The following is a 13,602-nucleotide window of genomic DNA, read 5'->3' on the forward strand; positions in this document are numbered from 1 at the left end:
AGTGGTGCCTTGACACTGGGATATGATGGCGCCGGTCGTAAATTTGATTGGGTTGCGTTGTGCTCTTCTAGTTGACCGACGTGGGAGGGGGAGGCTAGAGTACTCCAACCCGCCTACAAATATGGTGACTTCTTCTTGGTGCATCAAAAGTGGACCGCGGGAATGGGAGGGCGGGAGCAAACGCGACGCGAAGCGACCGTAAAGCCCGCGGCGTTCTGAGTCCCGGACAAAGTTGGGAGGACAACCTAAGACAACCGCGGGAAATCCAGGAAAGGAATCTCAATGACCACGCCCAAGCTCTTGTTGTTTCGTCCTCGTCCTCTTCCCCGTCCTCGTCCATGACGGCCGGACAGGTATGCATGTCTGTCCGCTGTAGATTGCGATCCACGAAGGCCAGCAAGTCGTGCAACTCACTTGTCATTTCTCGGCTTTTGAAAGGCGATGCGAAAGCCTCCTTGAAAACTCAAAGGATCCAGCTGCATCATTTGAAAGGAGGAGACGGCATCCTCCTTTGTTCTCTTCATCCGCCGCGCCGCAACACCGCCTGCTGATCCATCTTCATCCAAGACATGCAATTCGGCGACGGCGTATTGAGTGACGACATGGTGGCAGGAGAGCCTGCTGCCCCTTGATAATGATTGGTGGCGGTATGCGTTTATTGGGTTGAGCAGGGAGGAGGGTCGCTATACGGACATGGCCACGAGGTTGTGGGCTTTGGCGAGCAACTGCATTTGGTTCGGGTTGTGGAGACGGAGGCCTGTATGAAGTAAATGTGATGTTTAGCGTCTTTCGTGCGGACAGGCGGGTGGGCGGGGGCGATTGGTACCAGGGGTCGGAGCAAAGGAGAAGACATGGTTGGATGTCTTGACTGGCAGAGATGTGACTTTGGACTTGTGTGGCTGCGTGGTTGTGGTTGTGGTTGTGTTTCTTGTGTTCCTTGACCTGACGTACGGGTTGGTCCAGAGTAAACCCGAGGTAGCGCCGTTCCTTGGCCGTCATGCCTGTCATGAGGTGTCATGTTGTGTTGTGTCGCGTCCCGGTCGCGCCGCGTCGCGTCGGCGAGTCATGCGGTGTCGCGGACACGACGCGGGCGCGCCAACAGAACCGTACCTTACCGTAGATCCACCAGACCTCATTAAATCCGCCCCCACCAACCAACCACATCATCCGATCTCAGAATGCCCACGTCTCGTCCCCCCAGCCTATCGCCTCCGCAATCCAAGCGCAACGACCCCAACCCCGACCCTGACCGCGAGTGGCCCGCCGTCCGCATCCTCGCCCAACAAGACGACCATTATCAGATTCAGTGGGAGGGCGACTGGCTGCCGACATGGGAGCCCAAGGTCAATGTCAGTGCCGCGCTGCTTCGAGGGTGGCGTCGTCTTCAAGTTTCTCAACTTCCTAGCCCTGGCAGCTTCTACGAGGCACGACGCATCATCGGCGAAAGATTGCGTCAGTATCTCATTGACTGGGAAGATGATGAGTTTACGGGCGAGAAATACAAACCGACTTGGGTCCACAAGGCAGACGTGACGCCATCACTTGTTTCTGAATGGCAAACCAATCGGTAAGTCAGCAGCCCCTTGAAAGGAAGCCTGGCACAGTCTAACACGCCATGTTCGTTCGTCCTTCTCCAGGTCGAAGAAGAAGAAGCGCAGAGGGCGAAGCGTGTCCGAGAAGTCTGCCAGTCACCACCCCGACCGAAAGCCGAAAGACGCCACCAGCGCCCAGGACAACCGCGTGCGCACCGAGTCCCCAAGCGGCCCCGCCGATGGCACAACACAAGCCAATCCTCTCTCTCCCAGAGACGCCGATGGCACAACACAAGCCGATCCTCTCTCTCCCAGAAACGCCCAAAATTCTTCTGTCCCTCCAACAACTCAGGTCTCTGAGACTTCGCGTTCGGAAACACCCGATTCAGCATGGCAGAAACTCTTACGACGTCGCCGCGCAGGGAGCGAGAGAGCAGCGTCACCCAGCCTGACACAGGCGGTGGATGCCACGCCCCACGACCAATTGCACGCTGCCATTGTGGACAGCGCGCCTGAACGCAATCCAAGGAAGAGGAAGTCAGAGCTGCGTGACGTCTGGGCGGACTTGGTGGATGACACACCGAACTCGACTATCATGGCGTCCAACAGCGTAAAGAAGGGGGTGTATGGCAAGAAATGAGTTATGAATGGGAGGGAGATGTTGCGCTTCAAGACGTGGTGGATGCCAGGATCATGTCACGTCCTCTACTAGTGGAGTGGACAGCAATGATATCACTAACGCGGACACCCCCCTGTAATACCAACCAACCGGCGCGCGCGCGGACACGCTGACACCTGCCCCTACGTTCTCTGTATCAACATTCAGCACTAACAGCCCTCGCTCCTCTTGGGTTGTGGCTTTCTCCACTCGCCGCCGTTCTCTTCTCCCCTCCGCCCGCCCACCCGCCCGCACGCACGCACGCACGCACATGAAACCAAAAACTCCAAACGCCTTGCAAGCCCGACCGATTCGCTTTCCAGCAACTGTCTTTGGTGTCTGTCGCCCCCGACATTCGACCCGCCAGTCTCGGTCGTGTCGTGCGATCAAGTCTCATCCTCGGCCCGTCCGATCACTCCAGCTGGTACATCGCGAGGACTTCCCGAAACGACCCCCTGAGCCAGGACTGCTCGCATGCGCGCAAGGCCTACCCACCCAAGCTTGTAGATTGGCCACGGGCTTGGAAACGCATCTTCAGATGCATTGACGGCGGGCGGGCAAACTCAAACCACCCACACACACACACATGTCCTCCCGTTGTTCAACGATGCGGGTGGACATTTTGCAGATGCTGCCCAAGGAGCGGCAGGCGACACCATCGGCGGCGTTGCGACCCCAAACGCCTCAAGAGGTGAGCTCTTGACGAGAGACTAAGAGTCGGACGAGGTATCACACAGGTCAGCGCTGCGCCAGAGAATTGACAAGATTTTGCATTGTCGCCCGTCATGACGTGCATGCCATTGCCCCAGTCCCATTGATGACGTACTCCTTTCGGCCAAGCCACTGTGGTCAATTTGGTGCCGTTGCCGATGCCAGTGCCGGTGCTGGTGTTGTTAGGTATGCGCCTGGGGTATTAGGGATGGGTGCTGGCGGCAGAGAACTCTGTCGAGATACGTGGGGCAGGAGGCTGTTGGGGGTGGAACTGGGGTGGCTGCGGCTGGGGATACGGATAGGTATTGAGCGACCATGATGTACCATGTAGCAGCGCCATGCTGCGTCCACGGCAGCGTGCCCTGATCAACCCACCCACGGTGAGAAAGCCTTCGTTCTGGGCCATAGGAGCGTACGGGGAGAGAGAGAGAGAGAGAGAGAGAGAGAGAGAGAGAGAGAGAGAAGGGGGCGTGGGATGCAGGTCACATCTTGTTACCGACAGTAGGACGACGCGTTGGCCTCTTTATATTCGGCACAAGAGAAAGAGCACACACACCAAGCCTTGCTGGTGCTGGAGAGAAAAGAAAGGGTTGAGGAATCGGCGCTACCGTAGAGTGAGTTGCTGTAGCTAGCATACTCAACACCTCAACCACTAAACTCCCTTCACCGCCCGACTATGATCAGCAATTGCAACCCCCGCCGCCTAAATTCATGCTTCTTCTCTCCTCCCTACTGTATACCGCCACAAACATGCGCGTGCGCTCCACCTCCCAAAGTAAGGTCATGCCTCGCAAACTGCAAGCCGCAAGCCCACGCCCAAGGCGGCCAATGAGGCATGAGAGGCCCCCCCGGCGCGCTCGCCACTCCACTCCATTAAGAAAGACATGGCGGAGTGCAATCCTCTTTCAAATGTAGATAGCTCTGCTTGCTTGAGTCGGCATGACAGCTGACCTTCTTTCTTCCCGTGGCTCCAACGATGCCGAGTCTTCGCGCAAGTAGGGAGAACATGCAGCGACACGCCGTCCAAGGTGCCTGGCTGAGAAAAAACGTCGTGATGCGGTGGCCATGTTGATATCGAGTTGGTGCCTCTTGGAGAAAAATGGCAAATGTGCGCCCGTAGTTCTATCCTCTGTAATGACGTGTGGTACCTTGGATCGATACCGTAGATGCGGCCGACCGACGACATGGCCAGCTTGACGTACGTAGCAGCAACGACGTCTCGTGCCACCACTTTGTTGATTCAACCCGCGCTCGCCCGGCCAATTTGGTCCATGAGCAGGCCGACGGAACGAATCTTGCCGCGCAGCTCGGCACCCTTCATTCCCAGCCTCAATCGCATGTCCTGCACGGCCTGGCTGAGCCGTTCAATCCGACAGGCCTGTTTCGCGTGTTTGGCCCTCTCGTCTGTAATGTCCTTAAGCTTCTGCTTCCTCAGCGCAATTGACTCGCTAAGCGCCTGCACGGCCCTGATGTCGTTGGCGTCATCTTGCTCGGGCGAAAGGTCGGCCAGCTGCTGTAGAAGATCCTCGCGCATGGCGATGCGCTCTTTCTCGAGCTTTCCAGCGTCGTCGTAGTCGTCGTCGGGTGACTCGGCGTGCTTTCTGGCCATGGTGTAAATTTGGCTGATAATGGCGCTTGCTTCAAATGCGGTATTCTCATGCTCTACCACTAACTGGAGGGCCTTTTTCGCCTTTTGATACCAGGAGATCAACTCGGTGGCTAGAATTGCGTCTGAGTCTTGAACCTGGGGCACCAGTGCGGCGATGTCGATTGATTCTTCTTCTGTCAAAGCAAATTGCAAGATCCGGCGCCAGACCTTTGCGTCAATCTCCTTGGGAAGTGTTCTCTGGGCCAGGAGGTAGAAGCACTCGGCCAAGATGAAAACACCGCAATCGGTAGAACCCTGTTGCTGGGGACAGTCGGAAGCGGCAAAAGTGTCCTGGCCACTACTTGTGCCACAAGCTCGAAGGATGGCACGACCAATGTGCGAGTAGGGTGTGTCCTTTGAACGCACAGAATCAAAAAAGTCGACCTGTCCCGTCTCGACATGTAGGCTAAAGAGAATCCAGTGATTGCGCCGGCAGAGAGGAGCCACAACCATACGGGCCTTCTTGTCGGAGCTAAAAGGTCTCGACTGCACACTGCTCCACTTGTCCCAATCATCATCGTCGGGGGGCGATATGGCTAGAAATCTGCACCCCAGGCCTTTGAACATGCCCAAGACTTGCCAGACCTCATTGTCCGAAAGACGTTTGCCATCCTGGAAACGGGACGCGTCTGGCTGGTACATGGAGTTGGCATCTTTTTCTGGGTCCTTTTCTAGGTTGTGGCGCGAGGAAGAAGAAATCGGGGTAGACGGATGCGCACGCGTTTGAGACGGGCTGAGCTGAAACGTGGAGTTGATCCGTTCGGGGGGTTGAACGGGCGGACGAGAAGCAGAAAGCCGAGTGGCGCGGGATTCGAAAAATATGGACGACGTGGAGCGATGACGAGGCAGTCGAGATGGACTAAAGCCAGACTTGCCTTCGTGCGAGAGTGAAAAGGGAGCAAATGGCTGAGAGCTGTTCGGTCTTGTTGGTCCAGCGCCGAATAGAGTAATGGCAGGGGTCGGCATCTTGCTGGATTGCTTAACAGATTGAAGTTCCTCGTTGGCAAAGTCAAATTCGTCCTCTGAGATGATGGACTCGCTGTGCGGCTCATGACGGCCCACCTCTGTCGGCATGGCGGCAGTTCCGTCTTCCCCAAGCAGACCAGAGTTAAAGTCAAAGTCCTGGTCCATGGGGTGCGTCTCTCCTTCGACCGTCGCAGGTTGTACGCCCTGTTCCTTGTCATGTCCAGCCTGTTCGTCGCCTTCAGTGTGCAGTTTTACAGCGCTCGACTCGGGCTGGAAAGCTGCATCTTGGCTGCCATCTATGGGATTGATTGTTCTGGAAACGGTCGACAGAGGCGCGCCCTCAGTCTTGGGGCGTTTGGCTGGCGATGGGGCGTGTGCCAGCGAATTGCTGTCGAGGGGCCTTCTCGCTCGTGGAGAGGGACTGGCCTGCTCACGCGTCTTCGGCGCCATCTTTCCGACTTTCAGAATGGTTCTCGCCTCTTGAATGTCGTATGGTGTTAGGGATGTGTCAAAGCACACTCCCTTCTTGGCCAGGGTTCCTGATTGACGTTTACCACGGGACTTGTTAATAGCATCCACCCAGGTTGCAAAAGGCAGAGGGTGGTGAGCAATAGCAGCAAGCTCAATGACCGTGCGCCGTGAAAAGACAAACTCAAGACTCCACTCTTGGGCTAACTGCGAAAGTGAAACACCCCACGGTGACTTCTCAATGAGTGTAATCCGGGATGCGTTCTCACCAAAGCAAGCCTCAGCAGTGGCAACCAGCTTGCGGTGGCCGTCACTAAGCTTGAGCCATAAGGTCTTCTTCATCAACCCATAACGCTGGCAGATGGCGGAAAATGCATGAAGAGTGTTGATCGATGGTACAGTGGTGGTTTGCTCGAACTCGCGAAGGTCTTGCTCAAGGCTGTTGGGAGCACTGGTGCTATCGATTATAGCAAGTTGCTGCGTCTTGACCATTGAATAGAGAGCAGACGCAGAGAGAAAACAAAACGGCGGGAGGCGAGTGGTGGTGTTTGTGACTGGTTGGTTGTCCGACAAGTGGCACGATTCAAAGCAAAGAGTGAGATGGATTATAGAAGTCGGCAGTGGCGGACTGGTAGTTGTGAGGGCGCGAAGCCGCTAATCCTAGTTTGTGCACACAATTCTGACACAAGTTCCACGAACGGAACTTGTGTCGAGTCACGACACAAATACATCTACCTGCCTCCCCACAAGAACATTATGCACCACATCATGACATCCAAATTCTTTCCTACCAGTCGCAAAATCACTTGTGTCGTCCTTGGGTCGCCCGGCTACTACGCAGTCGTGTGGTTATTTGGCCTGGTTGCGCTGCCAGGTGCTTCTTCGGGCACGCAACGCGCGACCGTGAAACGCGCGACCGTAGGCTGCGCGATGCGACCGTGAAGCAGAACGACATCCCAAAGTACGCCCTCACAACCAACTCATCTTGGCAGCCTTTGCAGATGTTCCACTGCTCTCGCTCGCATTTCCACCCCATGCCACCAAATCCACCACCGCACCCAAGCCGGGACCAGCACGCCCGCCATCAATCCGTTGCGCCCCGGCCAACGCTCCTCACCCACGCTACCGCATCACGCTTCCAGTATACATACCACCATCATGATTGACAAGGGACAAGGGAACAGATGGTGGGGTCCATCCACAGCTGCTCAGCGATCAAACTGCCAGGAAGCGTTAGTGTCTCGGAACGCGCCGATGGCTGGCAGAGGGCCTGGCCTAGCGCAATGACAATGACCTGGTGCCTGACCTGACGGCTGCTTGGCGGCACATCCGGAATATTCGGCGACACGCTTTCGAGGAAAGGAAACGAAGGGGCAGGGAATACACAAGGGTGAAAGATAGATGCTGCAGTATCCCGCGTTTTATTTCCTTCGCGCCAATGAGGGCAGGGCCACGGGAGGCGGGTATATTATCCTAGGTAGTCCACCAACCAGACCAGAGTGGAGCACCAGCGTCGTCGCCAAAGGCGCCGACACACCCAAAGTCCCCCTTGCACCCATGTCCGTTGCAAACGTGCGGCGGGCGACCTGGTGCAGCTGTACGCGCGGCTCCACGGCGACGGCGAGCGGGCCGAAACGGCCGACCGTCGAGGTTGGTCGTGCTTCGGGAGAGGTGCGTTGAGCTGTGCGCCGCCAAGCTCGCTGCGTACCATCGGTTCCACCTGGCCAAGTTGGTTTGCATGGGATTGGTTGGTCTGAAGAGCACGTCGTGGGCGTGGTCCTCGCGGGGCTTGGAGGCGGGCGGGCGCTGTCTTCCATCACGGGCTTACGCTTCCGCCAGTAGCAGACCGCGGGCAGGCAAATGGCGAGCAAGTGGTTGTTGTCGAGGAAGAAGTCGAGGGAGTGGCCAGACATTTTGCCGCTGTTGACCGGGCCTTTTGTTCCCCCCGGCAAACTTTCCCTCATCAGGGAGGGTCGTACGGCATCGCATTCAGCACCCCTGCATGTTTTTCGCGACATTGACGAAGGGAGACAGAGCTAAGCCCCTTACACAGGCTCCCAGCTTCATACGTACATACATACATACATACCTCGGGCCGACAGCGCCATCGCGTCCCATGAAAGACGGCCAACAGCGACTCCTCAAAATCCGCGCCCCCTGCTGCACACCCTCTTCAAGTCAAAAGACTACATACGAGCGCGAGGAGGCAGCCCAAAAGACGCGCGTACCCAGGCATGGTCACCACAAACACAGAGAAGGAGTACAGCCAGCAACCTTGTGCCCTTTTTCTGTGTAGGTACCTAGGTATACATGGGCAGCCTGGTCCTGGTCCATGTCCAACACGACGGAACAAACGAAAGCCTTTCCTTTCCGTACACCCTGCAAGTCAACAATGTGTGTGTACCCAGCGCAAGCCGGCGAACTATGACTAGGAGTAGCGATATTCATACCACAGGTCGCGGACCTCGCGGCGCTGCCGAAATCTGAAGGCGATGGAGCCCAAGACGAGGAGGGATGCCGATGATGACGACGCAACCGCAGCAGAGCAGGTCGGAGTCGTTGTTGTCGGCAACGGCACGGGTTCCCTCCGGCGTGTGGTTGTTGTTCTGTCGGTGTTGCTGCTGCAGGCGGCGCACGCTGCCCAGCTCGTCGGCGAGTTGCTGCAGCTGGCGCCGCGGCTGGGTGGCGCGGTGGGCAAAGGCGTAGAGATTGCGGCCCAAGGCGACGTCCCCGTTTCTGGTCGGCCGCTGGTCGGCCGCTGGTGGGCCCTGGACCCTCCAGCAGTGCCAGCAGGCTGGCGATGGCGCGCACCGACTCGTGGCTGCGACGCAGCGTCAGCGGCTTGTCCTGCCGCGAGTTGTAGAAGGCCACCATGTCGCAGGGTTCGGCCAGCAGACTGGCACGGAGGCCTTCTGGCGGACATGAGGTTAGCCTGAGGTGAGTGGAGCAGGAGAGTTGCAGTGGGTCATACCAGAGGTGGAAGACGGAGACGACATCCTTGGAGCGCCGGCGGTTTGCGGAGATGGGCGATGATGGACTGAAGATGGAGTAGGGGAGGGAGAAAGAGTTCTTCCTGCAAACAGCATGGACCGACTGCGACATCGACGGGCAGCTGCAAGGTAGGTATGCATCTCTCGTCTCAACTCCCACAAATCCCAGTAACTGGGTGGTAGCTGGTGCTCTTTCAAACCACGAGATGTCTCGTGACGCCTTTCGTCGTCGGCCCGCATAGTCTTGGACCAGACACGTCCTCTCATCCACATCATGCACCATATCAGCATCATCATCATCATCCTTCCAGCACTAGCGAAGCGCGAAGCCGACGTGGTCCGCGGCCATGTAGCTCATCTTGTCGCATAGCCAGCCATCAAGCCAGGCGCGGTATTTGGCCGTCCTCGTGGGGTTGGGGTTGAACAGCTCCAGCAGCAGATTCTAGTGCGCTTCGGGGTCCGCAGTCCGCAAAGAGGCGTGTAACTCCTTCAGCCTTCAGTTTCCGCAGTGTTGACAATAATGTGTTGTTGCTCGGGCTACATAGTGATGCATAGAGGCCTTTGCTTTGGCACCTCGCACACGGGTCTGGCCAATTGCCGTTGTTGATGCAGCCGTAATGCTGTAAGCTGTACTCGTCGCACTGCGCACACGGTGGGTCAGCGGTGCCTGCAGTACGGTCAAGCTTCCGTACATAAAGGCAACTGAAGGCGGCGCGCAAGGTCTCGCAGGACGATGGGATGGTGCGCTGTTGGGGATCGAAACGTCGACGGCCAAAGGCGTAACCGCACTACTGCAGCGATCCTCGCGCCACCAACACCACACCGGGCCACCCTCGTCGATTCTCCCGTCTCCCTTGCCATGACGGCTGCCGTCCTACAACACCGCAGCCGATGCCGAAGCTGAGGCCGCCATCCACGACCTGCGCCTCAGAGCCTACCAGTACCTGCAGCTGCACGCGCGTGCGCCGTTGCGCGAGTCGTACTTCCAGAGCAAACGCACGGGCAAAGACGCTGGGAGTGCCGGCTGTGGTACCGCCGCAGCGACTGCAATTCCTTGAGAGATACGGAGGAGCTTGAGTCGACGGTTGCGGACACGTCTGTGAGGGCCTCCAACCCAGGGCTGCTCGATGTCTGTACTAACGCTCTGCCGCAGGTGCCACATCGTTCTTGTTCATCCTCGTCATCCTCCTCCTCCTGGCTCCTCCTTCTCCTCCTCCTCTTCCGCGACGTCTCGCTCCCGCGCCGTTTTTCAAGTCCACACATGCCTAGGCCTAGGACCGTCGCACCCGTCCATCCCCTGGCCATCCGCGAAGCAGCTCGTCGCATCATTGGTCTCAAGCGCCAGTAAACGCGCATTAAGTTTTTGGCTATTGCTCGATGCCCATGAATGGCGAATGCAGGCGGAGGAGATGATAGGAAAGGGACTGAGGGTTGAGGATGGACACGGTGGTGAGACAAAGACGTTCTGCTGTTGCGCCAGAAAGCTGAAACCATTCGTCCAGAAGCGCCACCTCGCCCGGCCACCACGCGGGGCGACAAGAATGCAACCAGGCTCTGAGTCTGCGCAGTCTAATTCTCCCGCTCGTCAACATGGAAGCAAATGTCGAGGGTGGCTGCTACACAGACGCGCCCAGCTCCCCATTCATTTCTCTCGTCGACCAGGAAAACGTACCGCCTGAGTCAAGGGAGACTTTTCCGGACACTTTGGTGGAAAAGGAGCCAACCCTCGACGTGCAGGCTGCGCAGGCCTCGTACACAGCTACCCTCCCGCGCCGTCAACCTATATACCCGACGAGGTTGGCGCCCCGAAACTGCTGCGCCAGAGCACGAGTCGAACTGCCACCCAGAGCAGGAAAAGAAAAACGAAAGAAACAAACGCCACGACACCCACCTCGCATCTCTCCAACGTCGACCCACGCCACTCGGTCGCGCTGCCCGCGCTCGCGCAACATTTCCAATACCGCACGTCGTGACGGACCGATGGAGTCTTTTCATTCATGATGGGTGCGCGCTGGGTGCCTGCTTGACACAGGGTCTTTGTTGGGGAGCGTTTTCGGCGGCAAGGAGAGAGGGTAGGTCGGTGGGCACTTGTTTCTCTAAATCAAGTCGCAGTGTACTCGTCTTCGTCATGTCTGTCCGATTGTGAAAAGGCCTCGTCGGGAGAGAAGTCAGATGCGGGTGGGAGCCTGTTCAGACACAACCTGAATAAGTCGCGCGGGACAGGCATCTCGACCTACAGCCTGTCACCTCCACCCTTCCTTTCCGATTCAACGTCAACAACAACATACTGCACTGCTGCCCGCTGGCGGCGCTGCGCAAGATGGCCGACGCCGTGCTGCTTGAGGAGGCGGAGAAGATGTGGTTAGCTTTTGACGGACGCGTCGGATGGAATTCGCCGCCCATATCAGAAGGTTTTGGTCCTTGAAAAGAAAACATTTTCCCTTTCCTTACTGATCGACATGCGCGCAGCTCGATGAATGGTGAAGCGCTTCACTCTGATTCCCGCCGGTCCCACCACCACCAATCAATCATGTACCGTCCATGCCGCCCCCTGCTTGCAGCATTTCGAAACAAACCGCCGCGGCGTATTGCCGCGCAAGCCATTCGCCGTATCACCAAACACGCCGATGGTTGGTACAACCCCCGACCGCCCCAATCCCTGCCGCATCTCAACACCTGTACTCGCCCGGCTACGCGCTCCACAGACCAACCATCCCCTATCTAATATCTCACCCAACGCTCTCCGTCTCTGTTGCTACCCGTCAATTGATCTCCGGAATTTCCTCTCCCAGCCGTCATAATGTCCTTGGTCACTCCTTTCAGCTACACACCGGCGTGGCTCGCAATGCGGACACGACGCTCGGGTCGTGCCATTGGTCGTATAAAGGAATGATGGGTCGGTCATCTTCGCCCGCCCCAAAAAGCACATCTCACGTCTGCCACCTCCATCACGCAGGTACGGTACAACCAAGACGCTCTCGTCAATACCAACTGACCACCCGCTGTAGACATCCCCACCTGACGCGTCTCCAAACAAAGCAACCATGCAGTCCTGCATCCACCAGCTCTACGAGTGGGGGAGGATCCTCGCCATCAGAACGGACCCGAAGACGTATCACTCACCGTTTTGGCCATGGTTTCGAAGGGACCCAACTCCTGAAATCATGCGCCAAATCCTTGAGCAACAATCACCGACCAAGCATGAGGAGGATCAAGAACAAGTCCCCATGCTGCCTCCTCCTCCTTCGCTCGCTATTACGCGCCTGCCCACGCCGGAACCGCCCCTGTTTCCTTCCGTGCTTTTCAATCAAATCGAGCATACCGCAAGCGGCCCTGACGCTGGGCGCGCCCCAGCTGTCGAGCACGACAATATGACAGGAGCGGGGCGAAACAACAACGATAAAGACGTGGAGGAGGAGGAGGAGAAGGAGGAGGAGGAGAAGGAGGAGAAGGAGGAGGAGTTGTAATAAACCGCGACTGGCCCGCCGTCCGCATCCTCCCTCGCCGAACACCAAGACAGCTACCAAATACAGTGGAAGCGGCATTTTCTCGCCATTCATTACAATCTGTATGCCCGTAGTATCCGTTGCATCTCTACAGTTCTTCTTCTTCCCCCTTGGACTCCACGTGTTCCATCAACATTGTCAACATCTCGCCAAACTCAAAGACATCCCGGATGACGGCACGCCTCTGGATGTTGATGACAGCATGAACGACATGGTCCTGGGTGTGACCTGGTGTTGGAATATTGCATGCAGCAGCACACATGGTTTCCAGCTGGTTGATGATGGCGGCCGACATGTCCCGCGGGTTCTGAAACGAACCCGGACCCCAGTCGAAACGAGGCAGCTGAGTGGTAATTTGAATTCCATCACCCTCTCTGCATCTTTTCATGTCGCTCTGAAGAGGCTCGGAAAGCTTGTGAGCTGGAGAGGTGCCGGAACAGGACGCCCGCGCGGCGTCGTCCTTCCCAGTGCTTTTGCTTTTCTTGCTCGTGGTCTCGCCCCGCGGCCGCAACGTCGACCAAGGACGCACGAAAAGCTCGTCCTGCTCAGATTCATTCCCGGAAAATGCATACATGTCGCCCTCTGACGCATGCACTTCCGCGTTGGTGTCCACAACGATGTTCGTCTCGCGCGCGTCCTGGTGTATTGCTCAAAAAGTCAGCGCCATTACAAAGACTTGAAGAACCAGGGAAGAAATGGGATCGATCAAGCTGACTTACAGCTGGCTTCAGCTTTGCCGCGCGCCTTACGGTCGGAACGATAGAGTCGGATCCCTGATAGTGGTAGCGGCATCGACCGGCAACTTTGGCCCGCTTCTTGCATTGTGCGCCTACTCGCGTCGTCCCCTCGCACTGAACCATGGCGCCTGAAGCTGGTTTGCTGTGGGTTGAGGGAGGGAGGGAGGGAGAAAGAGAGAGAGAGAGAGAGAGAGAGAGAGAGGAGGGTGGATAGGGGAGTCTCTATCCTCAGGGTGAGTATTTGGACACATGGAGGCGCCCGACGCTCATCATTACGCAATGATTCAGAAAGTCTTCCCTGGGACTGTAGGGGCCCTTCTTTTGGCGCATTGCCAGACATCTTGACTGCGACAATTACTTCCCCACGGACCACCGCCACACACCGG

At 57.2% G+C, this 13,602-nt stretch overlaps 6 protein-coding genes across 6 annotated transcripts; 3 read left to right on the forward strand and 3 right to left on the reverse strand.

The window, feature by feature from the left end:
• The first annotated feature begins 920 nt into the window (after positions 1 to 920).
• Positions 921 to 1,759, forward strand: J3D65DRAFT_310283 (uncharacterized protein). The gene is made up of 3 exons (XM_066795261.1): positions 921 to 1,349; positions 1,406 to 1,571; positions 1,638 to 1,759. The coding sequence occupies exons 1-2, from the start codon at positions 1,066 to 1,068 to the stop codon at positions 1,569 to 1,571; spliced, it is 450 nt and encodes a 149-aa protein (XP_066657353.1). The 5' UTR covers positions 921 to 1,065; the 3' UTR covers positions 1,638 to 1,759.
• Positions 1,760 to 3,837: 2,078 nt separating this feature from the next.
• On the reverse strand, positions 3,838 to 6,697 carry J3D65DRAFT_310021 (uncharacterized protein). The gene has a single exon (XM_066795259.1). The coding sequence runs from the start codon at positions 6,473 to 6,475 to the stop codon at positions 4,142 to 4,144; it is 2,334 nt and encodes a 777-aa protein (XP_066657354.1). The 5' UTR covers positions 6,476 to 6,697; the 3' UTR covers positions 3,838 to 4,141.
• Positions 6,698 to 8,008: 1,311 nt separating this feature from the next.
• J3D65DRAFT_620723 (uncharacterized protein) lies at positions 8,009 to 9,614 on the reverse strand. Its single transcript, XM_066799887.1, has 3 exons — positions 9,515 to 9,614; positions 8,955 to 9,460; positions 8,009 to 8,895 (listed from the first exon to the last, which is right to left on the reverse strand). The coding sequence occupies exons 2-3, from the start codon at positions 9,274 to 9,276 to the stop codon at positions 8,222 to 8,224; spliced, it is 996 nt and encodes a 331-aa protein (XP_066657355.1). The 5' UTR covers positions 9,277 to 9,460; positions 9,515 to 9,614; the 3' UTR covers positions 8,009 to 8,221.
• Positions 9,615 to 9,783: 169 nt separating this feature from the next.
• Positions 9,784 to 10,560, reverse strand: J3D65DRAFT_310589 (uncharacterized protein). Its single transcript, XM_066795264.1, has one exon. The coding sequence runs from the start codon at positions 10,465 to 10,467 to the stop codon at positions 9,901 to 9,903; it is 567 nt and encodes a 188-aa protein (XP_066657356.1). The 5' UTR covers positions 10,468 to 10,560; the 3' UTR covers positions 9,784 to 9,900.
• Positions 10,561 to 11,214: 654 nt separating this feature from the next.
• On the forward strand, positions 11,215 to 12,529 carry J3D65DRAFT_310565 (uncharacterized protein). Its single transcript, XM_066795263.1, has 3 exons — positions 11,215 to 11,384; positions 11,443 to 11,869; positions 12,013 to 12,529. Exons 2-3 carry the CDS (start codon positions 11,515 to 11,517, stop codon positions 12,438 to 12,440), a joined length of 783 nt encoding a protein of 260 aa, XP_066657357.1. The 5' UTR covers positions 11,215 to 11,384; positions 11,443 to 11,514; the 3' UTR covers positions 12,441 to 12,529.
• J3D65DRAFT_620733 (uncharacterized protein) lies at positions 12,346 to 13,383 on the forward strand. The gene has a single exon (XM_066799888.1). The coding sequence runs from the start codon at positions 12,544 to 12,546 to the stop codon at positions 13,063 to 13,065; it is 522 nt and encodes a 173-aa protein (XP_066657358.1). The 5' UTR covers positions 12,346 to 12,543; the 3' UTR covers positions 13,066 to 13,383.
• The last annotated feature ends 219 nt before the right edge of the window (positions 13,384 to 13,602 follow it).

Source organism: Phyllosticta citribraziliensis, assembly GCF_038025025.1.
Source record: "Phyllosticta citribraziliensis strain CPC 17464 chromosome Unknown J3D65scaffold_4, whole genome shotgun sequence".
In the NCBI taxonomy this organism is placed as follows: Eukaryota; Fungi; Ascomycota; class Dothideomycetes; order Botryosphaeriales; family Phyllostictaceae; genus Phyllosticta; species Phyllosticta citribraziliensis.

Coding starts and splice junctions, on each gene's coding strand:
- J3D65DRAFT_310021 (XM_066795259.1), bottom strand. CDS start 6,475: ATGGTCAAGACGCAGCAACTTGCTATAATCGATAGCACCAGTGCTCCC.
- J3D65DRAFT_620733 (XM_066799888.1), top strand. CDS start 12,544: ATGCCCGTAGTATCCGTTGCATCTCTACAGTTCTTCTTCTTCCCCCTT.
- J3D65DRAFT_620723 (XM_066799887.1), bottom strand. CDS start 9,276: ATGATGATGATGATGCTGATATGGTGCATGATGTGGATGAGAGGACGT. Junction 8,896..8,954: donor GTCTCCGTCTTCCACCTCTG/GTATGACCCACT, acceptor CATGTCCGCCAG/AAGGCCTCCGTGCCAGTCTG.
- J3D65DRAFT_310565 (XM_066795263.1), top strand. CDS start 11,515: ATGCCGCCCCCTGCTTGCAGCATTTCGAAACAAACCGCCGCGGCGTAT. Junction 11,870..12,012: donor GTCGTATAAAGGAATGATGG/GTCGGTCATCTT, acceptor CTCCAAACAAAG/CAACCATGCAGTCCTGCATC.
- J3D65DRAFT_310283 (XM_066795261.1), top strand. CDS start 1,066: ATGCGGTGTCGCGGACACGACGCGGGCGCGCCAACAGAACCGTACCTT. Junction 1,350..1,405: donor CATGGGAGCCCAAGGTCAAT/GTCAGTGCCGCG, acceptor TCAACTTCCTAG/CCCTGGCAGCTTCTACGAGG.
- J3D65DRAFT_310589 (XM_066795264.1), bottom strand. CDS start 10,467: ATGGTTTCAGCTTTCTGGCGCAACAGCAGAACGTCTTTGTCTCACCAC.